The sequence below is a fragment of the Caretta caretta genome, chromosome 8 (genome assembly GCF_965140235.1).
Source record: "Caretta caretta isolate rCarCar2 chromosome 8, rCarCar1.hap1, whole genome shotgun sequence".
NCBI classification, from domain to species: domain Eukaryota; kingdom Metazoa; phylum Chordata; order Testudines; family Cheloniidae; genus Caretta; species Caretta caretta.
This window is the reverse complement of record NC_134213.1, coordinates 870,215-898,002: the sequence shown is the minus strand read 5'-3', so window position 1 is coordinate 898,002 and position 27,788 is coordinate 870,215. Positions and strand designations below refer to the sequence as shown.

At 63.6% G+C, this 27,788-nt stretch overlaps 1 protein-coding gene across 9 annotated transcripts; it reads left to right on the top strand.

The window, feature by feature from the left end:
• Nucleotides 1-1,590: 1,590 nt before the first annotated feature.
• Nucleotides 1,591-26,167, top strand: PDLIM7 (PDZ and LIM domain 7). Of its 9 annotated transcripts, XM_048860946.2 has the most exons (16): nt 2,754-2,951; nt 3,479-3,563; nt 4,346-4,458; nt 13,574-13,725; nt 13,985-14,015; nt 14,973-15,145; nt 16,375-16,395; nt 17,347-17,424; nt 17,751-17,905; nt 18,384-18,420; nt 21,418-21,476; nt 21,688-21,928; nt 22,115-22,295; nt 23,297-23,417; nt 24,439-24,554; nt 24,894-26,167. In XM_048860946.2, exons 3-16 carry the CDS (start codon nt 4,354-4,356, stop codon nt 24,978-24,980), a joined length of 1,557 nt encoding a protein of 518 aa, XP_048716903.2. In that variant the 5' UTR covers nt 2,754-2,951; nt 3,479-3,563; nt 4,346-4,353; the 3' UTR covers nt 24,981-26,167. The 9 variants fall into 9 exon arrangements, with proteins under 9 accessions (XP_048716901.2, XP_048716906.2, XP_048716905.2 ...); XM_048860944.2 differs by lacking the exons at nt 2,754-2,951; nt 3,479-3,563 and adding an exon at nt 1,591-1,695; XM_048860945.2 differs by lacking the exon at nt 3,479-3,563 and having other exon boundaries at nt 2,755-2,951.
• The last annotated feature ends 1,621 nt before the right edge of the window (nt 26,168-27,788 follow it).

Sequence of the window (27,788 nt, the reverse complement as noted above, 5' to 3'; positions counted from 1 at the left end):
CACAAAGTGGAGGGAAGGTCTCTCCCCAGCTTTGGTCAAACGCTCAGGGCTCGCCATGCGCCCCCAGAGACCTGGCTCCAGGGTGGGTTTTGTCCTTCCTTTGTTTTTGCCGGACCCGCTACTTCTTGTAACCCCCTCCCCCCTTTTAAACACTGGTTATTATGGTGCCGGATGGTGTGAGAGGGAGCCTGGGGCCAGCGCTGGGAGGTGACTGGGCAGCGTTAATTGGAAAATGAAAACTTAGTTTTGGAAGAAACTTTGAAATTTCCGAGTTGCTCCATTTTGAAAGGTTCGAAATGAAGCTACTTTTCTAAATGATGGGTGAATTAGTTATATTACATGTAGTGAAATATTTTGCCTTCAGACAGTGTTTTCCAGTAAATGAAAAATATGTCATATTTTGATAAATGTGGCTTTTTTCTCTTTGCAAAATATCAACGATTTTTGGCAAAAACACATGCTTTTGAGAAATGGCCATTTTCCCAAGAGAATGTCTTATTTGCAAGCTCTGCCCAGCTCTAGCTCAAGAGGGGAGTGAAAGGAAGGGGCGGTGCAGAGAGCTTCAGGCACAAGAAGAGAGGGGCTGTTCCAGAAGGAACAGGTTTAATGGGCAGCAGGTTTTAAACAAATCAAAGGAAGTTCTTCTTCACTCAACGCACAGTCAACCTGGGGAACTCCTTGCCTATAGAAGGCTAGGACTATAACAGGGTTTAAAAGAGAACTGGATAAATTCATGGAGGTTAAGTCCATTAATGGCTATTAGCCAGGATGGGGAAGGAATGGTGTCCCTCGCCTCTGTTTGTCAGAGGGTGGAGATGGACAGCAGGAGAGAGATCACTAGATTATGACCTGGTAGGTTCACTCCCTCTGGGGCACCTGGCATTGGCCGCTGTCGGCAGACAGGACACTGGGCTGGATGGACCTTTGGCCTGACCCAGTGTGGCCGTTCTTATGTTCTTATGAGGGAAAGGAGGGGCACAGAACGGGGGGCTCAAGAGGGGCATAGGGAGAGGAACTGAGATTTGGGGCAGAACTGTTTCGGGCTTGAAGCTGAATCTTGCACTGGATGTGGGAAAAGGGGGGTGATGAACTGGCAAGGAAGGTGCAGCAGCCAAGGAGAGAGCTGTCCCTGCTGCCAGAACTCAGGGGGAGGGGCTGGTGTGAGCCAGGATGGTGCCCTTGGTACTGGCGCTGCCCTGCCGGGCCCCGTCAGCTCATGCACCGTGCACGGGAGGAAAGCCCCCTCCCGCCGCAGCCCCTTCCCAGCCCTTAACTCTGCGAGGGGAGAAAGTGCCTGAGTTTGCAGGGAGCCTGGTTCTGCTGCCTCCCAGGCCTTAAGTCTGAAGCCCCCTGAGGGTAGGGCTGGGGCAGGAGGCAGGGGCTGGGGCAGGAGGGCGGGGCCTGTTGGCCGTGCAGACCCCGCCCCCGGGGGAGCCTGCCCCCGCCCCGCGGCGCGGCCCGCAGGCGGCGCGTTGTCCCTGCAGCGCCCCGGTCTGGGCACCAGGGGGAACCCAGCCGCGGAAGGCTGAGTAGCCCCGCGCAGGCGCAAAAGGCGGTGCGTGAGCGTGCACGGAGGCTGCGCTGATTGGCGGACGGGGCGGAATCGCCCCGCCCCCTGGGGGTATACAAGAAACTGGGCGGGCGGGGCCGCGGCCAGAGTCAGTCTGCCCCGCCCGGAGCCGGCGGCGCGAGCAGGTGAGGGGGGGGGCCGGGGCGCGAGGGGAGCGCGAGGGGGGGGGGCCGGGGCGCGAGGGGGGGGGGCCGGGCCGGGGCCGGGGCCGGGGTGGCCCCCGCGCACGTAGCTTCCCTCCCCGGCGGCGGGCTGGGGGCGGCGGCCGGGCTGCCGCTGGAGCGGGGCGGTTTGGGGTCCCGCGCCCCCCTCCCGGTGAGGGGGGGAGGCCGGGGGGGGGCCCGGGGGGGCTCGGCCGCTTCCCTTCCCTTCCAGGGGCCGCGTCGCTGGCCGGGGTCGGTCCCGGGGCGGGCCGGGCGAGCGGCCTGCGGGGCTCTGCTGGGCCGGCGGCAGCTCCCGGAGCCCGCGCTGGGGCCCCGGCCCCGCAGCCCCCCCCCCCGGCCCCGGCGGCTCGCTGACCCGCAGCCCCCCCGGCCCCGCAGCCCCCCCCCCCCGGCCCCGGCGGCTCGCTGACCCGCAGCCCCCCCCCGGCCCCGCAGCCCCCCCCCGGCCCCGCAGCCCCCCCCCCCCCCCCGGCCCCGGCGGCTCGCTGACCCGCAGCCCCCCCGGCCCCGCAGCCCCCCCCCCCGGCCCCGGCGGCTCGCTGACCCGCAGCCCCCCCCGGCCCCGCAGCCCCCCCCCGGCCCCGCAGCCCCCCCCCCCCCCGGCCCCGGCGGCTCGCTGACCCGCAGCCCCCCCCGGCCCCGCAGCCCCCCCCCCCCGGCCCCGGCGGCTCGCTGACCCGCAGCCCCCCCGGCCCCGCAGCCCCCCCCCCCCGGCCCCGGCGGCTCGCTGACCCGCAGCCCCCCCGGCCCCGCAGCCCCCCCCCCCCGGCCCCGGCGGCTCGCTGACCCGCAGCCCCCCCCGGCCCCGCAGCCCCCCCCCCCCGGCCCCGGCGGCTCGCTGACCCGCAGCCCCCCCGGCCCCGCAGCCCCCCCCCCCCCCCCCCGGCCCCGGCGGCTCGCTGACCCGCAGCCCCCCCCGGCCCCGCAGCCCCCCCCCCCCCCGGCGGTGCCCGCGGGAGCCGGTCACTGCGCCCCCGCTGGTCTCCGGGGCCCTGAGCCGCTGCCCCGGCGGGTTGTTCTGGGCCCTGGTCTCCACCCGCCTCAGCGGCCGAGGGTCGTTGCAGCTGCTCGCCGGGGTCCTCCTTCCTGCTGCTCGGGGGAAGGAGCCTTTTAGTCTCGCCCCGGCTGTGTCTGGCTCCGGCTTCGGGGCCGCTGCCCGTCCTGGCACCGGGACACACCTGGCCACGCTTCCCAGCCTGCCTGGCCCGGCGAACCAGGTGCCTGGAGTCTGGCAGGAAGCCACAGCTCGGGTCTGGCGGTGGCGGGCCGTGGGAGCCCTGTTTGGGGCGGGGGGGCTGCCGTGTTAACCAGGGGGGTTAGCTTCAGAAGAGGGCTGGGAACGGCTGCGCAGCTCCTCCAGTGCGGCAGGGACATCCCCACCCCGTCGCATCCTCCACACGCATCCCAGCGCTCAGAGCCCAGGCTCCCGCTGCAGCCTGTGGCAAAGGGCCCCGCTCCGGCACGTTGTCCTGTTGGCTCCACGCAGGAAGTGGGGAGGGTTCAGGCTCCCCCCCTCTTCCTAGCCCAGCGCATTCCTCCCCCAGTCCCATGGAGATAAGCTTTAAGCTGCAGCTGAGCTCCTTAGAGGGGAAGGAAGTGGGGCCTGCTGGCGAGGGGGGCTCTGGAGTGGGGGGAGCGGATCGGGTCTGAGCCCAGGTGGCTGTTGCTCTGCCCCAAGGCAGCTCCTGTGGGGGTGAGGGATCCCAGCCCAGAGCTGGTTTTGTCTGCTTGCTTTATTGGCCAGCACAGGGAATGTCTGACATGAAGCAATTGCTCTGGAGTATCCCTCCCAGCCCCCAGCCCGGATGAGCAGCCAGAGGAGCATGCCGGTATCATCTTACATGCCTTATATAGCCTGCAAGCTGCTGGGGAGAGCTTGGGGGAGGGTGGCTGGGATCCTGCCCATCACCTACCCGTGGGGGTGTGGAGCTAGATTTGGGGGCTAAGTCGCCATCCCTTGGTGCTGGCCCCTCCCTGGGTTTGGAGGGAGAGGAGAGGCCGAAGGCCTTGCTCCAGCTTCTGTCAGATGAGGTTGGTGGTGACTCCTGGAATTGAGCAGGGTTGGGGCTGGCCCCAGCCCCCTGGCTGGCAGCTGTGTAGGGACAGGCTGTCCTGCAGGGATTCCCTTTCCTGTGCAAACTGGCAGATGGGGTTGCTCTTCTCAGCTGGCTGCTGGGGTGAAGTCTGTCTCCCCTGTGTCTGCCAGTGATTGGGGCTAGTGAGTGTCAAGCAGACCCCCTGGCAGTGCTGACTTGACCAACAAAAAGGTTTCCAAACCCTGCTGTCACTGCCAGAGTCCCGAGTAGCTTGTGGCTTGGTGAGTACCATGGGCACCTGGCTGTAGGGGCAGTGGCTTTGCACTTTGTAGGTGGCCCCCTCTGACTCTGGGCCGAATGCTGAGGGGGGGTTGGATCCTCTCCCTGTGATGGCTTGATCTAGCTTGGGATCTTCTCTAGCAGTGTCACTGGGGAATCTCCCCCGTGTTCCCCCGGAGTAGCCATGGGGGCAGTGTGTCAGTAGATGGTTGGGACTGGCCCTCAGAGGCCCCAAGAGCACCCTGGCCCCCTTCTCTGCTCTCCTCACTCTTAACTGCCTGAATCTTCTCTTCTAGCTTCAGAAATGAGCAGCATGGACTCCTATAAAGTGATGCTGGATGGGCCGGCGCCCTGGGGATTCAGGCTGCAGGGGGGCAAGGACTTCAACATGCCCCTCTCCATCTCCAGGGTAAGAACTGTGGCAAAAACCTCTGGCTCAGCCATGCTGTGACTCCCCCCCCACCCCGGCCTGGAGCTCCCCTCCTGGAGCCTGTTGCCTGGTCTCTTCCCTTCGTGCCTATGTTCTGGTGTCCTCAACAAGAGCAGTGACTCTGGGCATCCTGCCAGTGGGTCGGGGTCTTGGTGTGGTGGTTTCCATGCCAAACTGATGTTGAGGGGCTCCTTCCTGCTTGGATGTGAGTCAGTTGCTCCCAGCTGGGCCAGCCTGGTGCTCAGGGGCAGGGTGCTGCTGTGGGATGAACTCTCCCCAGTCTGCCTGGGGTCTGGACTCTGTTCCTGGGGCAGGCCCAGGCCTTGAGACAACCTGCTGAAGTGCTGTAGGGCGCTGTGCCTGTTCATTCTCAGCTGCTTCCTGGGGACTGTCCTGCAGAGCCACCTCCTCTCCTGGCAGTCTCCTTCGGCAGTCTGCCACAGGTCACACTTGGAGAGTCCAGGTGCTCTGCCCTGGGTTCCCTCTCCCAGCCCCTGAACCCTGGATCTGTACCCAGCAGCATTGGGTGCCGACTTCAGGCTAGCTCCTAGCTGTATGCTTGCCCCACTGGGAGAGTGCTGTGCTGTGTGCAGGAGGGCTGTCTCAGTAACATAGGGCTGCACTAATTCCTGGGCTGGGAATCAGGGGGCTGCCAGTGAACTCCAAGGTGAGTGAGACCACCCCTCTAGAGCCATGTGCTCTGTGCCTTAGAGCCATTGGGGTGAGCAGCTGGCATTGGGGTGGCAGTATCTGGAAGAAACACCTTTGGATATTGGTTCAATTCCTAGTGGCCAGGTGCCCCATCCCACCCTGTTTTGTTGGAAGCCATGAGGAGGCCAAGGACTGCACCCCCCTGTGGCCCAGGCTGGCATGGAGCGGTACAAGGAGCTGACATTGTAATGGCGGCGAATCGGCACCTAGCACAAACTGCACCCCTGCCTTGCCATTCAAGGCTCTTCGGGCCAGCTCCTTGTGCCCAGTCCCTCTGGGTGGGGAGGGGTTCCACGGCCTTGCAAGCTGCCCCCCATGGGGTCCCAGTCCTGCCTAGGCACAGGATGCTCATGAACCTCTCACTGGATCGTTGGCAGATGGCCCTTGCCGTGGAATTGCCTTATAAGCCTTGGAATGTGCTGCAATGCTGGTGGATGGAGGCTTTCCCAACATGCTGGAGGCAGGAGCAGGCTGTGTGAGGGCTCCCTCCTGCGTATGCCGGACAGCCCGTGTGTACAGCAGCAAGCCTGTTGTCAGGGTGAGGAGGGGTCTCTGACTGGGCCTCTGCTGACCCAGCCCTGTGGGGAGCTCACTGGCAGCCCACTGGACCCTGCGGGCGCTCGGGAGGCTCCTTGCAGAGACAGCCTCAACTCGTGTTCTAGACCAATGTCTCTTGGCTAGCTGCCTGCACTAAACAGGGCCTGTCTAGGCAGAGGGGTCTGCAGAGGACCAGAGCTGTGTGACTGTGGTGGCCCCTGAGCCCCCTCCCCACACAGCCCCCCCACTGTCTGTTCCAAGGGCCCTATGCTCAGTGGTGAGCACAGCCTGGCTCCGCGCCTCTGAACGCCTGGGGGGAGGGGCCATGTCCTGGGGAGGAGGATTTCCTGAGCGAGCCCCCGCTGTTCCAAGGGGCCAAAGGGCCACAAAGGCAAAGCTGCAGGGATCTCCTCTTCCAGCCAGCTCAGAGGCTAGTTCCCAGCTTGTGGGCAGCCAGCCCCAGGGTTTGGGTTTGGGCCCTGCAGAGTGTGGTGCTGATGGAGGTGCACGTTAATCCCGGGCCAGGTGCTAGGGCCAGGTGCTGTCTTTGGCAAACTCCCCGGGCTGGGGGTGTGCTGCTCAGGAAGGCTGGGTAGTGCAGGTGGGTACCATCACACAGGTCTTGTTTGCTGCCCAGCCAGTGGAAGGGAGAGCCCGGCAGAGCTGACTGCAAGGGACTAATGTAGACGAGAGCAGGCACCCCATGATGTGGTTGTAGCTGGCACTCCACTGCCTGTGGGATAAGGAGCAAAGCTAATGTGTGGGGGTGGCAGGGGCCAGCTAGTCTCTTCTGCGGTCACCAAGAGGCCCCCTTCACTCCAGAACCCCTCTCCTGTGCACGCAGCCCTGGCTCCCCGCGTGGGTGGCTGGGTCACCCCCGCCAAGGGCTGCAAGTCTCTGGCGCGGTACTGGGGTCTGTGGCTATCTGAGAGCAGCAAGGAGTGCAAGTGGAGGTTGTGGGGCCCACCTGCAGGTCTCTAGGGACTGGGAACCCCTCCCCCATCATGCATCTGCAGGGTTATGCTGTGGGCCCTGCTTTGCAACAGGCTCTGGGAGGAACCCTCCAGTGGCCAGACCCCAGAGCAGGGGTCTCTCCCTCCAGGGGGAGCCTCGTGGCTTCGCTGCCTCCTGAGACTGAACCTCTCTGGGCCTGCAGCCCCTGCTTTGCACCGGGCGCTCTAGGCAGCACCTGCAGCTGAGACGGACCCTGGGGAGACTTGCCTGCTCTTCTGAATTAATGCACCTCCCCTGGCACTGGCATTGGTGCGCACACCGTGCTGTCACAACCGTCGGGTTTGTTAACTGGACGTGGCCTAGGGAGTCTGCAGACATGAAAGGCAAAGCAGAGGCCACTCTGGCCAGCCCAGAGCCCAGCCAAGCTGTAGGGAACCCCTCAGTTCAAGCTCCATCTGTCCAAGCTGGGGTCTGACCAAGGAGGTCAGATGGAGGGGGAGCCCTGACTCCGTTCAGCACCCACTACTTATCCCCCATTTCACAGCCCTCAGTCCTCTGATCTCAAGCTGGGGGGGTGTGGTGTAGGGGAGTCCATCTCCCTCTGGGTTGTTGGTTGTGAGGTGTCAGTGTCCTGGCCCCTGGATTTGCTGTTGTCTTCTCAACTGACCCGTGGTGTGGGATTAAGCCCCAGACAGCTGGGGGACACCCTCACCAATGTGTCTCAGCCTGTCCAGAGAGCAAACTGTCCCCTTCCACTCACTGGGGAGCACTGCTGCACTCAGGGGAAACAGAGGCACACACAGGCCTCATAAAAACATTACCAAATATTCCCACTCATCACCCCGGGAAAGGAATCCTTGCCAATGAGGCAGAGCCCCAGATGGGTGCACTCAGAGGCATGTGGGCAGGTAGAGGAGAGCTACTGAGGTGCTGAAGGCAGCTCCCACCCCTTCTTCCGAGACATCCCTGCTCCTCGCCCTCAATGCTGTAGTGTTGGTACCACCCCAGTGCCCTGCTCCTTCTCTCTGGCTGCCAGCTGGCCCAAGAGGTGGCCTCTGCTTGCACTGACAGGTCCTCTCCAGACCAGCTCCATTGGTTAGCTTGGGAGTGCGGCTGAAGCAGAGACTAGAGCTGTGGCCAGCTTCTTCCATGGCCCCTCAGTGCTGCCTGCTGGCTACCAGCCCCTGTGCCCCCTGTCCTTCAGAGTTCCCCTTGCCTGTACCCAGGACTGGTGCTCCTGGGCCAGGGGGACTTTTTCCACCTCTTGTGGAGAAGCATGACCTCCTTACCCCACCCTCTGCTGAAGGGTTGGTGCGCCTTGTGTCAGTGGGGGCCCTCTTGGCTTGTGTGCCCCTTGGAGCCATCTGTGGCCCATGCAACAAGAAGCTCTGCTTTCTCCCTGGGTGCCAGCTTGCTCTGCTCTGTTGCTGATGCCCTGTCCCTCAGTTTCATGCCCCTTCCCCTGGGTTCTGTGACAAAGTGAGCCCAGCATTCCTGCTTCTCCCACCTGTCAGCTTGTTGCTGGGCTGGTTGCCCTTCGCAGGCCACCTGTAACTGAGCCGGTGCCCTGCCAGACCAGTGACTCTCCAGGCATGGCGTGCTCCCTGCGGGAGGCTGGGCTGCTGAACAGCCATTCACCATCCCTGCACAGTGCGTGGTGGTGGTGGGGTGCAGCCCTGGGGCAGGGGCTGAAGATGTTGCACTGGGGGTGCTGATGGCCCAGCCTGTGGGGACCAGAGAACACCCTCCCCCAGCACTCGTCCCCATGGGCCATGAGGCCTCCAGTGGCCTGGGGTTCGAGGCTTGTCTGGGCTCACTGACTCACCTGCAGCTTGGCTCTGTGAGGGCCTTGCCTGTGGCGACTTCACTCCTTGCAATGGGTGGGCTCTGGAGCAGGGCGTGAAGGGAGGTGGCTGCTGCCTCTCCTGACCCAACTCCTGGGGCCTGCTGGGTCAGCGCTGAAGGGGAGAGGCTGAGGGAGGGGAATAGGGAGCTGAGCACTTGCTTGATGGGCTTTAGGGCTGCAGGGAGGAGGTGGGTGGCTCGTTATGCTCCCCAGTTAATGAGCAGGGGCTCTGGTTCCCCTCAGGCCAGGTGTGGGTGACTCCACTGACATGGGGGGCAGCAATAAGTGGGTCACAGCCTGGGATCTGCCTGGTGGCCCCATGCTTATATGGTGCTCGTTCTCCACGACGACATCTCCTCCCTCGAGGCAGGTCGGGGGGTGGCTGAGGTGAGAGGCCAGACCTTGGCACTTCTCCATGTGCATGTGTGCACTGGGTGAGAGAAGGGAGCAGGTGGGGCCCTCTGTGCTGGCCGCCTCAGCTGTTCCCAGGCAGTGCTAGGGAAGGGAAGGAGAGAGAGGATAAAAATATGCCCTTGCTGTCAGCAGGGTGGGTGTGCCAGGGCCTTGGGACACTCCTGGCACAGCGGTCCCATGACCCAGGTGACTTTCCTGGGCTGGAGAGCCAAGGCGGGGTGGGGGGAGAGAATCCTGGGACTCCTCCACCCCCCCACCATGGTTCATTCAGAACTAGGTGCACGTGGCCATCTTGGGCGTCTCCCACATGGGCAGAGCTGGTCGTGGCTGCAGGCGCAAAGTGCCCTGGGCGCTCAGCATGTGCAGAACGGGGACCCTCTGCCTGGGGAAGGTCATGGAAGGGAGGCGCTGGCAGCGTGGGGAGTGCAGCCGTGTTGGGGAACTCACCCCACTAGGCAGGCAATGGAAGACTAAGACTTCCCCCAGCATTGTAGCCTGGACAGAGTGCCAAGCCTGGCTACCAGGGCCTCCCCTTGCCATGGCCCCTCCAGCACAGCTGTGCTGCGTGGGGAGCTTGCTAAAAACTTTCTGCCTGGACTGGAGAGCTGGGAGCTGTGTGTGTAGTTGGGGAGGGTCCTGGCTAGCTTGCCCTGCTCTCAGCAGGAGCAGGGACCTTCCACCTCCCCAGCACAGCCTGGGCTATGCTCTCCCTGAGCCAGCCCAGCCCTGGAGCCAGCTGCTGTCCTGGGCACTGTGGGAGACCCTTCTCCTGTGGCTGGCAGCTGTTTGGCTCTCACCCCAGGCAGCCAAGGCAGGCTTGTGCCCGTGTTGCCCAGCAGGGTCCCTTCCTCGCCACCTTGGAGGTCCTCGTGCTCGAGTGCAGTCTGGTTTCCAAAGCCCTGCATGGGTCTCTACCAAGCTCCCCCATGGGCTGAGGCTGGAGAGCTTTGAGTGGGGGCTGGGAAGGGCTGGTGGGTGACCCTGTGACCATCTTGCCCAGGGTTGGGCTGATGCCTTCAAGCCACTTCTCTGGCCCAGCACAGGCAGCTCCTATTGGGCTGGGACACGGCTTCCCTCAGGGTGCCCCGGCATCCCACTCTTGCCACCAGTGGCGCCAATGCTTACTCCTGGCAGCAGGGGAATGGTGCTGGGGTTTGGCCCCCCTGCTCAGGCTGGGCCTGGTGTCCAGTGCAGCACATGGCTCTGCCAGCATGTGGGGTTGTGCAGGAACTGCCCCCTGTGCCGCCTTGGGGACAGGGCATCCTCTCCTGTCCCTGTGCAGAGAGGGCAAGGGGGGGAGAGGGGTCTGGTTGGCAGGTGGGATTTTCCAGCCCTTGGCGTGGCACCAGTGGCCTATCTGAGTCCTTTTATGTTCATGTTGAGCTGGCCTTGAGGAAATATTTGGTCCGAATGCAGGGCCCTTGAGCTTCCCACCCCAGAGGAGCAGGAATGGCTCCGGGCCCGTGTATCGCCACTTGTCTCCATGCCAGCATGCTGGAGCTGTGATGGGGTCACACTGGGACAGAAGGGCATGGCAAGTGCTGTGCACCAGTTCCTAGCACCCTGCAGCTGGCAGGCTTGGTGCCCTGGGAGGGGAGCCCCTGCCCCGCCCATCCGGGCAGCTGAGGCAACGGGAAGGGGAGGGTGTGGCTTGGAGGCTTTTCTGCTGCTGGGCTGGAAGAGTCGCTGCAGAAGCAAGTGGCTGGTCTCATTGCCACAGTGCCTTTCTGAGACACTTGTGCATGCATCCGACTGCCCCACGGTCTCTGGGGCAAGGAGGAAGCAGGGCCTGCTTTAGTGGTGTCCCCCTGTCCTCCACCCTGGCTGTCCGCTGTGCGGAGTGCACCAGCTCCAGGCTCTGCTCTAGACTCTCGGGGGGAGGCGCTGAGCCAGGGGCCCTGCTTTTGGGGGTTTGTGTGACTGCAGCCTGGCTGGTTCTGGGGGCCCCTGCGGGTGAAGCCGGGCGGGCCGCTCGCCCAGCCCCTGAGCCGGGCCCTGTGCAGGGCTGGGAGTAGAGGAAATGTTGCCGGTGCTGAAGCAGTGTTAACGTCTCCCTGCGCCAGGCTGGGTATTGCAGCCCCATGGCTGGGGATGAGGTAATGTCTCTGCCTGCTGCCGGAGGAAGAGGAATGGGATCAGCACAGCAGGAGAGAAGCTTCCTAGGGTCTGCCTGGCCCCTCCCGCCCAGACACAGCCTAGGAAATGCCTGTGGTTTCCAGTTCTGCGGGGGAGCGAGTGACGCATGGGCTGTGTTAGGGAAGGCTCTGACTCGCTTCCATGGCCCGACCCTGGCCAGCGCTATGGCGTCTAGCGCAATGCCTGCCTGCACTGGGGCTGGTTCCTTTGCTGGGGGGGCTGCGCTTCCCAGGCAGAGCGCCGGTGGGCCTGCGGGACAGGAGGGTAGGCGGGAGGTGCCTGGTTTTCCCCAGTGAGCCCTGCACACACAGCCTCTGCCCTGGGAGCGTGGGACCCTGCAGCTGGCACCAGCCTGGGAAGGTGCATGCCCCCTCCTGCCCTGGCCCTCCCTACAGGCCTAGCGGGGGTGGCAGAGGAGGGGAGAACAGCATGATGGGCTCGAAGGGACTGAGTCCCCAAAATTTGTTCTGTGGCCTGCCTCCTCCGTTCCTTGTGTGGGGTGGGTGGGGGGATGCAGTCTCCCCTCCTCGAGTCACCGGGTTGTGCAGGGAGCCATGAGCGGCCCTTAGGGGAAGGGGCAGCCTGCCTCGGGGTAATGCCTCCAGCCCCTCTGCTGCCCCCTCCCCCGCTGTGTGCAGGGACACCGGTGCTCCCGCAGACCTGGAACTGCGCTGCCTCCCTGTCCCTGCCGGCGGAGCGGCACTCGGGCTCCCTGGGAGCAGGCACGAGGGCTGCTAGTGCTAGGCCCAGAGCCCGTGCTGCCCACCCTGGAGGTGGAGCCAAACTCCAGCTTCTCCCAGCCCTGCTGCCCCGACACTTGTTCCTGAACCTCAAAGGTGCGGACACTTGGCACCTGGGACCCCCAGGGACTGGCTTTTTCCGTTCAGAAAGCTGTGGGCTGTGTGGGTAGCCAGAGGTCTCACCCAGGGGGTGTGACTCGCATCTGCACTGGGTTGGGTACATGCCCCGAACTGACCAGCTGAACACACTAATTGCAGATGTTGCTTGTTCTGTCCATCTGAGGTCTCTGGGTCCGACCACATCCCACAGCCTTAAAACCCTAACACCAGCTTCCCTCTTTGTGCCTGTGGTGAGGGGAAGGTCTTTGTATTCACGTTCCGGAGCATGGATGCTTTCGTTAATGGTGACTTGCAAAGGGGTCTTAAAACCCCCGGGGGCTGTGCTGCAAACACGTAGTCAGTGTATTAAATGCCTGGATCGGTGCTTGTTGTGAGGCATCGCATGGGTGCCGGAGCTGGGACTTGCAGCTTTCCCTGGGATTTCCAGGGGTGGACAGTTACTCCTGTAAGGAAGGCCTTCTAGCAGAGATGCTCAGAGCAGTGGGAGAGCAGACTTCAGAGTTGCCTTGGCACTCCATTTTCAACCCGGGTCCCCGGCAGCTCGGGAGTCAGGCTGTTACAGCCGCTCTGCTGCTGTGTCAGGAGTGCGGGGTGCAGTGCCGAAAGCTCATCTCCCACTGAGAGTCCCTCACTGAGAACAGGCTGCAGCAGCCTGTGCTGGGTGACACAGCCCTGTCAGTTACAGCAGATGTGACACGCAGGGGCCGGAATTAAGGCTTAGAGCTGTTGAACGAACACTTGGAGGGTTGGCTGAGTCTAGCGGGTTCTTGTCCTGGAGATCCCTGGCGGGGCTGTAGGAGGGGAAGCAGCTCAATTCCAGATCCAAAGCAGCCCTCAGAAGCTGGATCCAGGGCCTGCCTAGCCCAATCCCAGTGCTGCAGCCTCCCCAGCTGTAGGCATTGCCCTGGTCAGTGTGGGGGTTACATTGGTGGGGGGGGAAGGAGCCCAATCAAGAGCTATGCATTAGCAGCAAGGGCAGGATCAGGAGGCAAAGCAGCCCTGCACTGGACTGAGTAGAGCTGGCAGCTGGGCATCTCCTGACATGGTGGAGGGGCACGGGGCGGGCTGCGAGAGCGCTGCTCTCGCCAGCCCAGATGCATGCCTGTTACCCAGCCCCAAAACATCACCACCTCTGGGGTGGAAGACAGCTGCTCTTAGTGCACAGCCAGGCCCCCGTAGGCCTGGGAATACAGGGCGCTGTGTCCCGCTGGAAGAATTTGGGGAAGCTGGCCCTGGCTGGCTGCGGAGTTGACTGCCCCCCTCTGGTGCAGTCAGGCTCTGGGCTGGGGAGCGTCGGGGCACTGGGATTGGTGTGCTCAGGGTGTTGGCCGTAGCCGAATCGCAGGACTCCTGAAGCCCCGTGCCGATAGCATCCCCGAGGGCTGTGGGTGGCTCAGCCCTGCCCTCCCCTCCCCCTGCAGCGTCACTCACTGGTGCTTGGGACTGTCCCCCCAGCAGCACTGCTCCCCTGCAGTGCCTGTGTCCTTAGCCACCTCCCTCCCGCACTGTCCCACTCCCGGGAGCGGCTCTGGCTCTTGGGCCCGGTCTGCGGGGGCTCTTGCCACCCGTCCCAGCAGCTCCCATCATTCCTGGGGAGCTTGTGCCATGTGATTGACTCTCTGGCTCTGCCCTGCAGCTGACCCCCGGTGGCAAGGCAGCCCAGGCCGGTGTGGGAGTGGGCGACTGGGTGCTGAGCATCGATGGGGAGAACACCAGAAGCATGACTCACATCGAAGCACAGAACAAGATCCGTGCCTGCGGAGACCAGCTTTCCCTCAGCCTGAGCAGGTAACGCCCATACTGCTATCTCTCCTGGGACAGGGACCCACACAGCCCCCTCCTTAGCCCCCACCCCAATTCTGATGCCCAAGCCGCAGGGGTGGACTGCCTCAGAGCCTCCAGGTTTGTCCCGCACCCCACAGAGCCCATAAAGAGCCAATGCTTGGTTTGGCAGAGAGGTCTGGCTGGGCCTGGTTTGGGGAGGGGGAAGAGCCCAACCTGAGACAGGTGTGGTCTATTCACCTCAGCTCCATATGTTTTCCTGCAGAGTCCAGTGCCTCCTGGGGAAGCCACACAAGGTATGTGCTGCTCTTATCCCTGTGGGCGCCAGCTCCGCCTTGTGGCGGGTAGGGCTAGGGGTCCCCGTTGCTTTGATGGCAGAACTTGTCTGTGGGCCCTTTCTGGAGGCTCTGGAATTAGCCCCAGGCTGCTCTTGGAGGGCACCAGGTGCTGGGGGTCCTGGTGGCAAAGGCATGGTTGGCTGTGGGTCAGGGCAGCTGCCAGTCACCCCACTCCAGAATGTAGGAGGGGTGTAACTGGGCACTGTGACCTCTGACACCTCCCTCCAAAAGGCCCTCCGCAGCAGGTCAATGGGCGTCCCACAGGTGCCTGGCCATGCACCTCCCAGCGCAGATCCTGCTGGGAACCAGGGCTTTGGTCTTGTCTTGCAGGGGCTGGCTCAAAGTGCTGTCCCTCTGAGGGATGGGGGCGGGCAGGGCTGGACCCAGCCATGAAGCTGCCTCTCACTTTCAGTATTTGCACACTGCCTTGGAGTTTCCCTGGCACTGGGCTGGGTGGCTTCTGGGGGGCAGGGCACTGGTGCATGGTGTGGGCAGGTATCGTAGTGCAGCGCATTAGCGGTCTGCCTGTCCGGGCCCTGCATCTGAGTGACTTTGGCCAGGTGTCTCAATCCTTGTCACTAATTCTTTTCAGCTTGCTATTGTGCCCCTCACCCCCATCCGGACCCAGTTCCTGGGCTCACAGCTTCCCGTCATCCCCCGGGCAAGGTGCTGTTGTGTGCCCCTTGCTGGGTGCCAGGTGGGCGCATAGCAGCACCTGCTAGAGCCCAGAAGCAGCTGGTGGCTGAGTGCCACCACAGAGCGCTCTAAGGTGCCAGAGGCTGTCACCCTTGGACACCCCTGGGAGGCCAGGCATGGGCCTGGCTTTCTAGCATGGTTGCCCCATGGGGCTGCCTTGTGCTTCTCGCATGCTGCCTGATGTGCAAGCCTGTGTGCTGTGTTTTGTCTCCCGCTCAGGATTCATTCCCCTGCTCTCAGCCCCCGAAATATAACTTCGTTCCTAGTACTACCCTCAACAAAACGGCACGGCCCTTCGGGGCCAGTGCCACGCCCAACTCGCTGCCTGGGCTGGTGACGAAACCTGTGACGTACTCGGCCCCCGCGCCCGCCTCCACCCCCCAGCACAATGGGTATGTTGCTGTCCATCACGCAGCACTGCAGGCCGGGCCTGGTCGCTCCCGCCCGGAGGCCCTGCCTGCGTCTGGCTGTGCTGTGCCCTTGCATGTCGGATGCCTCGTGTGCATGCGGTGAGAGCCCCGCGAGCCAGGGCTGCTCGCTGGCGGGGCTGGACGGGCACCCCCTCTGGGGAGCAGCACCCAAAGCTGTGGGCCGCATCTATAGGGCTGGTGTTTCAGTGACCCCTGGTGGCTGGTTCCGGTATTGAACTGCAAAAAGCAGCAGCCCCCCTCCCCCCCCTCCTTCCACACACCTAGTTCACGCAGAGACTGGCTGACCTGCCTCGCTGGCCCTGCGCTCCTCCCTCTCCCCTTGCTGATGTGGGCTGGGCTCTCTTTGGGGGGGGGGCCATGTGGGTTCTGGCTTCCAGACCTCTCTGAGGAGCCTTGGGGCATGTTCAGCAGAGGCCAGCCTGGAGCCTTCCTGCCAGCTGACTCTGGGCTATTGCTGGTGTCCCCTGCACCTGGCCAGCTGCTGGCAGGGTACCTGGGACTCCCCAGGCGTGGGCTCTCCTGCCCATCTGGGCAGGGCAGTGGCTGGGCAGTGGAGCCGCAGGCAGGGGCTGACCCCACCCCAAAAGGGGACAGGCTGTTCTGTTGAGCTTGGCGGCGTTTTTGTGCCGCCTCCAGAAGCATGTGTCTGGCCGGTCTCTCCTGGGCATGCTGAGGGTGGGGGTGCCACAGGGTACCCCCACGGCTGAGCTGCCAGAGCTGGTGTGGGGAACTCTGGGGGCCGCTGAGCGTGGCCCTCATCTCTGCACTGTGCAGTTACTTCGCCAAGCTGGGATCCTTTCCCGTGTTCCCCAGGGAGCCTGGGCTGCAGAAAGCTGGCCGGCCAGCCCCTCCCTATCTGAGAGCAGCCTAATCCTGGGGCCCTGACCCAGCCTGGAGTAGCGTGGGCTGGGGAGCGCCCTTGGACTAGGTGCCCCAGAGAACCCCCTTGCCAGGTCTGGTCTGTAGCGGGGGATGTGCTGTGATCTACTGCTGACTCTGCCCTCTGGGGCACCCTCTCCTCTGGCCTGCTCTGGGGCAGACGGCAGCCAGAGCTGGCCCGGGTGGGGTCTGGGTGTAGGGAGAGTTGGACCTCTGTCTCGCTCTGCACGTTTCTCTTGTGGATGCAGTGGGTCTAATCTCTTTCTTCCCTCCTTTCCTCTTCTTCCTCTCTCTCCTCCCCGACTCCGCAGGTGCCGAACCCTGACAAGTCAGTAAGCCTTTTTCCTCTGCTCCTAATCCCCTGCATGCCCCGCCCCTCCCCTCCCCCCAGAACGCTGGGCTGGTGAGCACCCACATGCCCCCCCCCATTGTTGGGCTTGTGCCCACTCCCCTCTGGTCTCTAGAACCATCTTGCTGCCTTGCTGTGTTCCTCCTCTCCACTCGGGGAGGTGCCTGTGGCCCGCTGGGGAAAGGAGCGGGACCTATGGGCTGTGTTCCCCTATAGCCATCCCCTCCCCCAGGCATGGCTCGGGAGCCCTTGGTTCAGCCCCAAGTGCCATGCTGGGGTGTGGCTGGGCGCTGGCCCTGTGCAGGGGCAGGGGTCCTGGCCGAGGGGGTTGCTCCTTGCCCAAAGGACGAGATTTCAGGCACAGCTTGAGTGCTGGGGGCAGTGAACTGTAGCTAAGGGGAACAGCCCTATCCAGCAACCTCACATACTGCCTGGGCTCAGCCTACTGCCCTCCCCAGAGCTGGTGCCCAGACGAATGCTTTGACCTTGAGTGGGGAGCTGACATGGAGCCAGGCAGAGCAGCTGCCTCCTCTGGGAGCATGGTGCTGGCTCAGGGGAGGCCCTGGCTGGGGCAGTCACAGGGCAGGGGGCTTTCTGGCCACTGCTAGCTTTGGAATCCTGATGCTGTTCAACCCCTCTGCAGCGAGGGGCAGGGGTCTGCAGAGAGCAGCTGGGTGTCACTGGCCGGTGGTTGTGGGGGCAGGAGGGTATCCTTGCCCAGGCACGTGCTCTGTAACCTGCGGGCGGTGGAGCAGCCTGTGCCCTGGAGAGCTCATGGCCCACCATGGAGCAGGCTCCTGGGGCTCGGCTCCCTCAGCACCATGGCTGCCAGCAGAGCCTTTCCTGGTCCCGTGGGGGCTCACTCGGCTCTTCCTCCGTGCTGGGATTGTCGCCTGACTCACTCATGCTCTTATTGCCTCTCTCCTGGCCCCAGGGTCGGTGCCGGCCCCAGCCCACCAGAGGGGAAAACTCAGCCCCGTGGAGACCTGGGCCGCTCCTATGTGGAGGATGAGTAAGGGCGGGGGGGGGAGGGGAGATCTGTCTGTTGCTAGTTGGCATGTTGTGCTGTTGTGTTCCTGGGCCCTGAGCTGCTTGCCCCCGAGGGAAGGTGTCAGCGGGCTGCCAGGCCAGCAAGGAGGCACGCACAGGGATGTAGCTCGTGTCCGAGTGATGTGTTGGGGGTGCTGTGCCCCGGGGGGTGGGGTGCCCCAAGCCCTGTTGTGGGTTACCGTGTGGGAGGGACACTCGGGGTTTGGCTGGAAGGCCCTCCCTGTCCTGCGTGATGTGGGGTGTGCCGTGCGTGCTGGCTGAGCACCCTGCCCTTCTGTCTGTGCACAGGCACGCTCTGCGGCTAATGAGCCCCCCAGTCGGCCTGCCCAATGACTCCAGCAAAAAGCGGCTGATTGAGGATACGGAGGACTGGCAGCCTCGTACTGGCACCACCCAGTCCCGCTCCTTCCACATCCTGGCCCAGCTCACGGGCACAGAGTTCAGTAAGTGCCTCCCTCTGGGTCCTGGCACATGCGGGCTGATGGACAGGACACCAGGCGTGGGTTGGCCAGCAGCCCTGCTCTGACGCTGGGACTGGACAGGCCTGGCATCCTTCTTAGCCGGGGGCCTTGGGGTGGCTGGTGGCCTGCAGGGCACGGAGTAGCCGGTCTCCCTACAGAGCTGGTGCAGATGGCTCTTGGGCAGCCCGCTCCCAGCAGCGTGCCAGGTATTTTTCCCACTGTGTGCTCTGTGGGCCTGCCCCAGACCAGTCCCTGCTGCTCACGGAGTCTGGCTAACTCCGCGGGCGCCTTGTGTTGCCTCAGTCTAGCCCTTGCAGCACAGCCGGCTGGGGCAGGAGCAGCCTGCAGGCTCCGCGGGAGCCAGTTGCTGGGGCCAAGAGATGGTGCTTGTGCGCTTCCTCCTTCCCCCCTCAGGGCGTCTCCAACTGTTACTCTCTCTCTTCTCTCCTGCTGCTCTCAGTGCAAGATCCAGATGATGAGCATGTTAGAAAAGCCAGGTAAGGACTGTGGGCACCAGGGTTTCCGCATGGGTGCCTGTCTGGGGGTGTCCCTGCTGCCCTGGACTCTGCCACTCCTGGCCTTGAGGTTAAACCAGCCTCCCTGCTGGCAGGCCCCTGGCCTGGCCTTTGCCATCTGCAGGCCCTTGTGCTGCCTTTAGCATCTGCTGGAGGGGCTGGTCCGGGGTCCTGGCACTCGCCCTCCCTGGTTGGTTGCATGAAGTCATGTGGCTGCTCTTTCTTGTCCTGATTTCAGCCGATGGAGCCTCTTCCTCCCTCTGGCGCTAACCTCTCCTCCTCCTCCCCCTCTCTGTCCATCTCCTTCCTTCCTTCCTTCCTTTCAGAGAAAAGTTTGTCACTGAGCTGCAGAGCCCCCGCTACACTGGCCTTCGTGACTGGCACCACCAGCGCTCCGCTGTCTCTCTGAACGTGAAATCCTGAGCAGCGCCTGGCCTTGTGCTGGGAGCCTGCACCTCTCCGCCCTGGGCTGGCTCGGCCACATCACATGTTTGCCTGGGGAGGGGCATCCACCTTGCTCCTGACCGTACCTAGCTGGGAACTCCTTGTGCCGTGCTGTGTGGTCTGCTCTGCCTGGGCTGGGGAGGGGCCAGCCCGGAGCAGGAAGCATTGTGTGGCACTGTGCAGGGTGGGATGGAGGCTGTCCGCGTCAGGGCCCTGATCTCAGACCCCCTAAGCCGCCCACTCCCCAGGGGAGCGGAGGGACTCCACTGCTGCGCGTCCTTGCCCTGTCATGCCAGGCTTCCCCAAGAGCCCCAGCCCCTGGGGTGACTGCAGCACCCTTGCTCTGCCTAGCTAGGCAGTGGGAGCTGGGACTGCTGCCTGCAGTGTCCCCTGGGCCCGTGTTCCCACGGTGAACCTGTGGCACCGAGGCCAGCTGCGTCCTGTTCCCATGAGCTGCCCAGGCTGCTGTTCCCAGATGCCCTCTGGCTGTGCTCATGGTGTGAGGGCCTGGCTAGCACCCAGCAGGCTGCCCTGGGCCAGGGGCTGCTGTGCTGTGCTGTCCTGCCCATCGCTGGGGCTGTGTCCTAGCTCCCATCAGGCTGGGGGCTGACAGCAGAGCTCGCTCCGGTCTGGGGAAGGACTGCAGTACCTGGGCCCCTCCTGCCAGGTGTGCCTCCCCCAAGCCTGGTAACAAGGTCTGAGCGGGGTGGCCTGTCCTCTCCCTTTCAATGACCATGGGCTAAGGTTCCCGTCACTGCTGTCTCCTTGCTTACCCAGACTAGACGGGGACCTTAGGCTGGAGGGTGGGTGTAGACTGAATGTCCCTCTTTCTGGCCCAGCAGGGGTGACCTGGTGCATGGTGGGTGGCCAAGGGCTCTGGGAGCAAGGCCCCTGGGTTCTGTGCCATGGTGCTGGTCCCTCGGAGCCTGTTGCCTTGCTGTGGCAGGCTCGCAGTGCGCCCAAGTGCCGATGTGATGTGACCTAGATGGGCTGAGTGGTGCCTCCCCTGGGCTGGCTGAGCCCCCTGCTGGGGAGTGGCCTGGCCTGGCCTGGCCATGCGGGCTGGGGCTGGGCCCTGGGTCTGCCCAGCACAGCTGCTTGCTGGACCCTTCTGTAGTAAAATAAAGATTCCTGTTCTTGTAACTGGCTCCTAGTCGTCTTTGCTGCCAGGAGGGCGCCACCAGGGCACCAGCTGCCAGCTCTGCGGGGGTGGCCTGGGGCGCCCTGGGGCCTGCAGCCCAGCATAATGCTGTGCCAGCTCCGGGGCTGAGCTGTAGCAGCTGGGGGAACCAGCTCTGCTTTGCTGTCTGCGGAGCCTGGCCACCTTCCCCTAATGCTGGCCCCTGACCTGCAGCAAACCCAGCTCCAGTGCATCATGCAGCTTTGTAGGCTGCTGTCCACGGACTCCTCTGGGTTGCTGGCACCAGTCCCCCAAGGGTGGGCATTGCTGCAGGCTGGGGAACAGGGCTCCTGGCTTTTCCACTCCTGCTTGGTGTAAGGCACAGCTCCAGCAGCCAGTGCTGCCTTTGGCCCTCAGGGAGGGGCTGAACCCAGCTGACCCTGGGCCTGGGGATTGGCCACTGTGGGCTGGCTGGAGAGGCCCTGGATCCTGGAGTGAGAGGTGAGGAAGGGGTGGCACTGAGCTGTTGTTGCCTTCCCCAGGCCTAAGCTGAGAGCTGCAAGGCCAAACTGTCAGCTGGGGGCGAGCTCGCTGGCCCCCCTGGAAGCACCTGTGCGTTCTGCTCATCCCTTGCTGGGGGGGGTCTGTGGCTGCTGGTGCCTCCCATCACCCCCGGCATCTCCCAGCAGGGCTGCAGCCAGCTGGTCTGCCCTTTCAGGCATCCTGCTGGTGATATGTCTGTGTGTGGGCATCCTGCTAGCTAGGTGCCTGGGGTTAGGGGGATGTCCGGGGACAGGGGATGTTGGGTTTGCCAACAGGGAGGAAGAAACTGGAGTCCAAGAAAAACTGCCTTGTGGGGGGCTGGACCTCATGGGTAGAGCAGCCAGTGGGCTGCTGCCACCCTTGGGCTCCTTCTCCATACCCCCTGGCGCAGCAGGGCCGGTGAGGAGGCGGGACTGGGCTACGGCTACCCCAGGGTGAGGGTCAGACTCCCCCAGAAGTGGGGGCGGGGGGTTTGACCGCCAGGGTGAGCTGGCAGGCTGCTCCGCCTACAACCATGAGGACTCAGCATGGCTGCTCAGGGCACCAGCCGTTCCAGGGTCCCATCCTGCGGGCTCCTCACGTGCCTTGGCTCCCGCTCCTTGCCCACCGCCCATTGGGCCTGGGATGTGAGCAGGAAGTGCCCCAGCTCAGCAATACTGGGTCATTGACTAACCAAACCAGCCACCAGGGGGTGCTGCCGCACAGCAGGAGGGGGTGCCTGGCCTGAGCAGCGGGGGCTTTGCCCCTGCTGGGGTAGGAGGGAGCCAGGCCCTGGGCTCCTGCCCCATCCAGGCCTATGGGCAGCTGGCGCCTCCTGTGGGCAGGGGTGGGTGATGGCCAGCTGGCAGCTGCATTAATGAGTTGTTCTGTAGCCAGGTGTCTGGGCTGGACCTGTCTTCGGTGACTGTGTTGAAGGTGGAGCCTGATCACGGTAAGCAGGGGGTGCTGGGGTGGGCACAGCATGGCGCCATCTCTCCCAGCTGTGGGGCAGAGTGAGCCCTTGGTGCCCCAACAGGGTGCATGAAGGGGGGTCGCGGGGCTGGGGGGCCTGTTTCCAGGCTCTGCCCCAGGCTAGCAGAGTGCAGCTGTTGAGGGCTCTGCGGGTTTCTATCACCTGAGAATCCCTCTGGGGCCTGTTGCAGGTTCTGCAGCCCCCAGGGCCCCAGCTGCTCCAGGCCCTGCCAGCCGCCCGCCCTGGGCTGTGGATCCTTCCTTTGCTGAGCGCTATGCCCCTGACAAGACCAGCACCGTGCTGAGCAAGCACAGCCAGCCGGCCATGCCCACGCCCATGCAGAACCGCAGCTCCATTGTCCAGGCCGCGCAGCAGCCCCCCGAGGGCAGCAGCAAAACCCCCATCTGCTACCAGTGCAACAAGGTCATCAGGTGAGTGGAGTGGGGCCCCTCCGCCTAGCCCCATCTCTGCCATGCACGGGGCTGCTGGTCTCCTGGGGATGGCCCGGCAGCTCCCCCTTCCTGAGGGAGGGAGGAATGAACCCGCCGGGCCGCGGGGGGCAGCTGGCTCCTGTCCGGCAGATGCACGTGCTAACTCCTCCCCTCCCCTGCCTCCAGGGGCCGCTACCTGGTGGCACTGGGGCATTACTACCACCCGGAGGAGTTCGCATGCTGCCAGTGCAGGAAGGGGCTGGATGAGGGGGGCTTCTTCGAGGAGGGGGGCTCGGTCTTCTGCCCCAAGTGCTACGACACGCGCTACGCTCCCAGCTGTGCCAAGTGCAAGAAGAAGATTGGTGGGGTGAGTCGCTGCTGAGTGTCTGCGGTGGAGCCCTCCCCCCTCAGGGCCCCGGCGGCGGGGGGGGGGGACGGACCAGGGGGTGGGGCTCTGGGGCTTGGCCGGCAGGCTGGGCGGGGCCAGTGGGTGGTGGGGCAGGGCCAGCGGGCTGGGTGGGGCAGGGGGTGGGGCTCTGGGGTGGGATTGGTGGGCTGGGCAGGGCAGGGGGCGGGGCCAGGGGGTGGTGGGGCAGGGCCAGCGGGCTGGGCAGGGTGGGGCTGGCAGGCTGGGTGGGGCTCTGGGGTGGGGCCAGTGGGTGGTGGGCTGGGGCCAGCGGGCAGGGCAGGGGGCGGGGCTCTGGGCTGGGGCTAGCAGGCTGGGCAGGGGGCGGGGCTCTGGGGTGGGATTGGTGGGCAGGGCGGGGCTCTTGGCTGGGGCTAGCAGGCTGGGCGGGGTAACGGGGCGGGGCTCTGGGGTGGGGCCAGCGGGTGGTGGGGTGGGGCCAGTGGGCAGGGCAGGGAGCGGGGCTCTGGGCTGGGGCTAGCAGGCTGGGTGGGGCTCTAGGGTGGGGGGCGGGGCTAATGGGCTGGGCGGGACTCTGGGGCAGGGCCAGTGGGCAGGGCAGGGGCTGTGGCTAGCAGGCTGGGTGGGGGCATGGGGTGGGGTTCCAGGGCGGGGCCAGTGGGCAGGGCAGGGGGTGGGGCCAGCAGGAAGGGGGTGGGGCTCTGGGGCGGGGCCAGTGGGTGGTGGGGCGGGGCCAGCAGGAAGGGGGTGGGGCTCTGGGGCGGGGCCAGTGGGTGGTGGGGCGGGGCCAGCAGGCATGGCAGGGGGCATGGGGCGGGGCCAGCGGGCAGGGCAGGGGGCGGGGCTGGGGCTGGCAGGCGGGGCGGGGGCGGGGGCACGGGGCGGGGCCAGCGGGCATGGCAGGGAAGGGGGCGGGGCTGGGGCTAGCAGGCGGGGCGGGGGCAGGGGGCGGGGCTCCGGGGCGGAGGCGGCTCAGCTGAGGGTGGCGTTCCCTTGCCCAGGAGATCATGCACGCCCTGAAGATGACCTGGCATGTGCAGTGCTTCACCTGCGCCGCCTGCAGAACTCCCATCCGCAACCGCGCCTTCTACATGGAGGAGGGGCAGCCCTACTGCGAGAGAGGTAGGGGGTGTCCTGGCCCCTTCCCCGCCCCCGGGATGCTGCGGCTGCCCCCTGCTCCCATGGGCTCTGCGGCAGCCTGTCCCCCTGTGGCCTCGCTGTGGGGCTGAGAGCTGCGTGGGGCAGGGAGAGGAAGCTGTGGCCACTAGCTACTGCTCCAGCCCCTGGGCTGCCCCCAGCGTTGCCAGATGCCCTGCGGGTCCTGCCCTGGCAAAGGTGGGGGGCACCCTTCCCCCTACAGGGACCCCCCATCCTCTGCTGCTGGCCTGGCCTCCGAGATGGTTGCTGGGCAGTGCCGGAGCTCCCAGGTTGCCATGGCGATGACAGTGCAGTACCTACATCAAAGCAGAGTGCTGCACGGCCTCCTGGGAAACGGGGGTCCCCCATTCTGCAGACACTGGCTTTCCTGCAATATTCCCCTGGGGGGGCAAGGGGCTCTTGGAGATGGGGTTGGCTGTGCCAGTCCTCGGCAGCAGCTGCAGCGAAATCCCCTTGGCAAAGCGAGCGGGGCCGGGGGGCAGCCGCACACGCAGACCGAGGGGAAGCACGCATGGGGACGCGCTGCTGGCTCCCGGGGCCCCTTCAGCAAACCTGGTCTCAGGGCTGGAGGCTGGCTCAGGAAAGAGCCAGGGCTGGAGGCTGGCTCAGGAAAGAGCCAGGGCTGGAGGCTGGCTCAGGAAAGAGCCAGGGCTGGAGGCTGGCTCAGGAAAGAGCCAGGGCTGGAGGCTGGCTCAGGAAAGAGCCAGGGCTGGAGGCTGGCTCAGGAAAGAGCCAGGGCTGGAGGCTGGCTCAGGAAAGAGCCAGGGCTGGGACTGAGGGGCGCTGGCTGAGCTGTTACAATGGGGCAGGGGATGGCCACCCACTGAGCATGGCCCCAGTTAGAGCCAGGCACAAATAAAAATGCTTCCCCCCCACCCCACCCACCCCCCCAGCAAAGCAATCTCAGGACTGCCCCATCAGTCCCTGTCCAGTTCTCCCAGGGGGGTGCTCTGGGGAGCCCCATCTCAGCCCGCTCTCTCCCCAGACTACGAGAAGATGTTCGGCACAAAATGCCGTGGCTGCGACTTCAAGATTGATGCTGGTGACCGGTTCCTGGAGGCACTGGGGTTCAGCTGGCATGACACCTGCTTTGTCTGTGCGGTAAGATCAGCAGGGCAGCCCTTCGCTATTGCTCACCCTGACTCGGTGGGGCTGGCCCTGGCCAATAAGGGCCTAAGCCCCTGCCAGGGAGGGCTCTTCACTGGCGGTGGTGTGAGCAGGATTGGCTGCACCTGCCTCTTGTGCTGAGCTGGTCTGTGTTGGAGAGCAGCTCTGGCTGCCCTGGGCCTCTGACCACATGTGTCCTGTGCCCCCTAGAGTGCTTGGGCAGGTCTGTGCCAGGCATGGGCAGTGTAATGGGGTTTGGGGGGAAAGGGTGTGGATGGGGTGTTGCAGAGGGAGAGCTGGTCTTTCCCTGTTGACTGCCTGCTCTCTCCTCAGATCTGCCAGGTCAGCCTGGAAGGGAAGACGTTCTACTCAAAGAAGGACAAACCCCTCTGCAAGAGCCATGCCTTCTCCCATGTGTAAGGGGAGGCTCCAGCTGCCACACCGCACACGTTGGCCCTGCACGCATCTCTGTCTGCCCCTTCTCTCTTGCTCCATGGGGCCCCAGGGAGAAGGGGTTGGAGCCACCCCTCTCTCTGCCACCTCTGGCCTGGGCAGCACCTTGCTCTGGCCTACCTTATAGGCAAAGCTGAGCCTGCTGCTCTCTTGACCCTCAATGGCCTGTCTTCTCTCTGGATTATGTGCCCCCTGCCCCTCTGGTGGTCTCAGCTGGGCCACCTGTCCCCTCCCTTCTGTACCCACAACCAGCTGAGCCAGGCACCTCACCTGGGGGCTAGACCTATTCCATGCTGAGCCCAAAGGTGGGAGAGGCTTGCTGGAGCAGGGCTGCTCTGACCCTAAGAGGTGACCAGCCTGGGTGCCAGCTGGATCTATCCTTCCCACCCCATGCCTGGGACTGGTGCCTCTCACCTAGCTAGGCTGCTAGCTCGCTGGAAGCTGTGGTGTGGATGAGAGAATCCTGCAGGGTTGCTCTGTTTCCCTCTTACCAGGGGCCATGGCTCAGCATCTCCCTGGCCTTGCTGCAAGCCCCCAGGCTCATTGTGCAGGGAGCCCTTGCTTCATGGGCAGGACACAAGTACAGTCCCCGAGCCCAGGCCTGCTTGGTGCCTGCTCTTGGTTGTCCTGGAAGGAGCTAGTCCACACCAGCCACATGGCCACAGCGAAAACTACTGGCCTTGTTCCCTGCTACCACACAGCTGCTATCCTGCCTGGACCACACGCCTATCCTGGCCCCACAGCCCCATGCTGGGCCTGTGCTGAGAGGTGCGGTGGGTCTCTGCCCCTGGGCTATCCAGTGCCCTCGGTGAAGGCTTTTCCCAGCTCCAGGCCTACCATGGCCCAGGCTGAGGCAGACTTGCTGCCCCTGTGGGACTGACCTGGACTCTGCAAACGGGGAGGTGAGGGGAAGCTGAAACCTGTCTGGAAGAGGAAGCCCTTCACCCTGCCTGCAGAAGCTGCTAGCTACTTCACTGGTGGGGCTGCGGGGCAAGGAGCTGGGCCCTCTACGAAACAGGCATCGACGGGTCATGACCTGGGAAGTGAGTTTGCTGGCAGCTTGGCCGCCTTGCCCAGAGCTGCCCTGCCTGTGTGGGGCAGTGCTTGGTGTAGCCACAGTGCTTTTAGTGCCTTAATAAACACGTCTCCGGCAAGTGTCGGCTGCCCCGGAGCCTGTGGTTATTGTAGAGCATGGGGCAGGGCCCATGTTCCTTCCAGAGTCCCTCCCCGAGCGTTTTGCTGAAGGTTTCTGTTGCTTTCCTGGGGGAAATTGCCACCCATCCTCCCTGCTGCCTTGGCCTGAGCCAGGCAGGACCTAGACCCTCTGCTGAGCATGAGATGCTGCAGGGGAGGACAATCACCCGCTGCTGAGTCCCAGGGGGCGTCTGCCACCAGGGCCTCCGGAAAGCCAGGGCTCAGCGGCACCTTGAAGTGGCTTGGAGCCAAACAAATCCAGGCTTTCAGAGCGGCCCTTCATGCAGCAGCTACCCCAGGGAGCAGAGGAGGGGAAAGACCCCAGGGGACTGGGAAGAGCAGTTTGCTAAAGGGGTAAAACCAAGAAGTCTGGCTGGGCAGCAGCAGCAAAATGGGGGAAGGGGGTTGCCAGTTCCCCAAGTGCAAAAGGAGCAATTCAGGCTGAGGCTGTAGCTGAGAAGCTGAATGATTCCTTTGCGTGAGTTTCCCCCCTGAGGATGGTGGAGACACCTCCCTCCCACCTGCTCTTTCCTGGCAGCAAAGGGAGCGAGGTGTTGGACAAAGAGAGGCCGGAACAAACTAATCGTTTAAAATGCAATAAGTCACCAGGCCCCCGCGGCTGGGTCCAAGCCAACCATTCGGAGAGCGTAATCATGAATTAGCAGAGCTGCTGCTCCCAAACCCAGGGAATCACTGTAAGAACAGCTCCTACCTCAAGGACTGGAGGGTAGCAAATGTACTAGACTTCAGCCAGGTTCCAAGGGGGATGGGGAATGGCTGACCAGTAAGCCCATAGCTCTGGGCCCAGCGAAGGATTTGGAATGAGGATTAATAATCGAATACTGGGTAGGTCGTGCTGTGATAGGGTCTAGCCAGCAGGGGTTCTGTAAAGGAAAACTCTGGCTAATCTATGAGGATTTTTTGGCTGTGGTGACACTAGTGCATGTTGGAGAATCAGCTGACGTAATTATTTAGATTTCAGAGACCTTTGCTAAAGTCCCACGAGAGAGGCTAGTAAAGAAGCAAAGTGTTCAGGGAGTGAGAGCTCAGTGATGTTACGGAGCAAAGACTGACCAGGAGACAGCCAGCCAAGAACAAGGGGAGATGGTCAATTCACATTATAGCAAAAGGTTAAAAGTGGGGCCTGGAGCTTCCTGACTAGGTTGGGTTTTGTGTCCTAGATTTGCTGATGGGCTGGGTTAAGGCTGATTCCCCACTCTGGCACTTCGAGTGCAGAAGGTGGGGCCCTCAAGGACTCTAAAAATTAACACTGGCCACTCCAGGCTTGTATTAAACTCTCAAGGTTACAGCTTTTCATGCTGCCACCACCCAAGTGTAGAACCCCTGTGAGAACCCAGGAAGGCACATTTGAGAATTCCTTCCTGTGGGGTACCCTCCAGCCCTTTCACCCCCCCTCTGGGGAAGAGCTGAGAAAACTACCCCCCCCTTTTTTCCCCACCAGCTAACTAAAAACATGTGCACAACCTCTTAAGAGACAAATCCAGTTTTGTTGTTAAAAAAGGTAAAATTTATTTTTTTACAAAAGAAAGAAAATACATTTGGAAACAGGCGTTTGCTAGG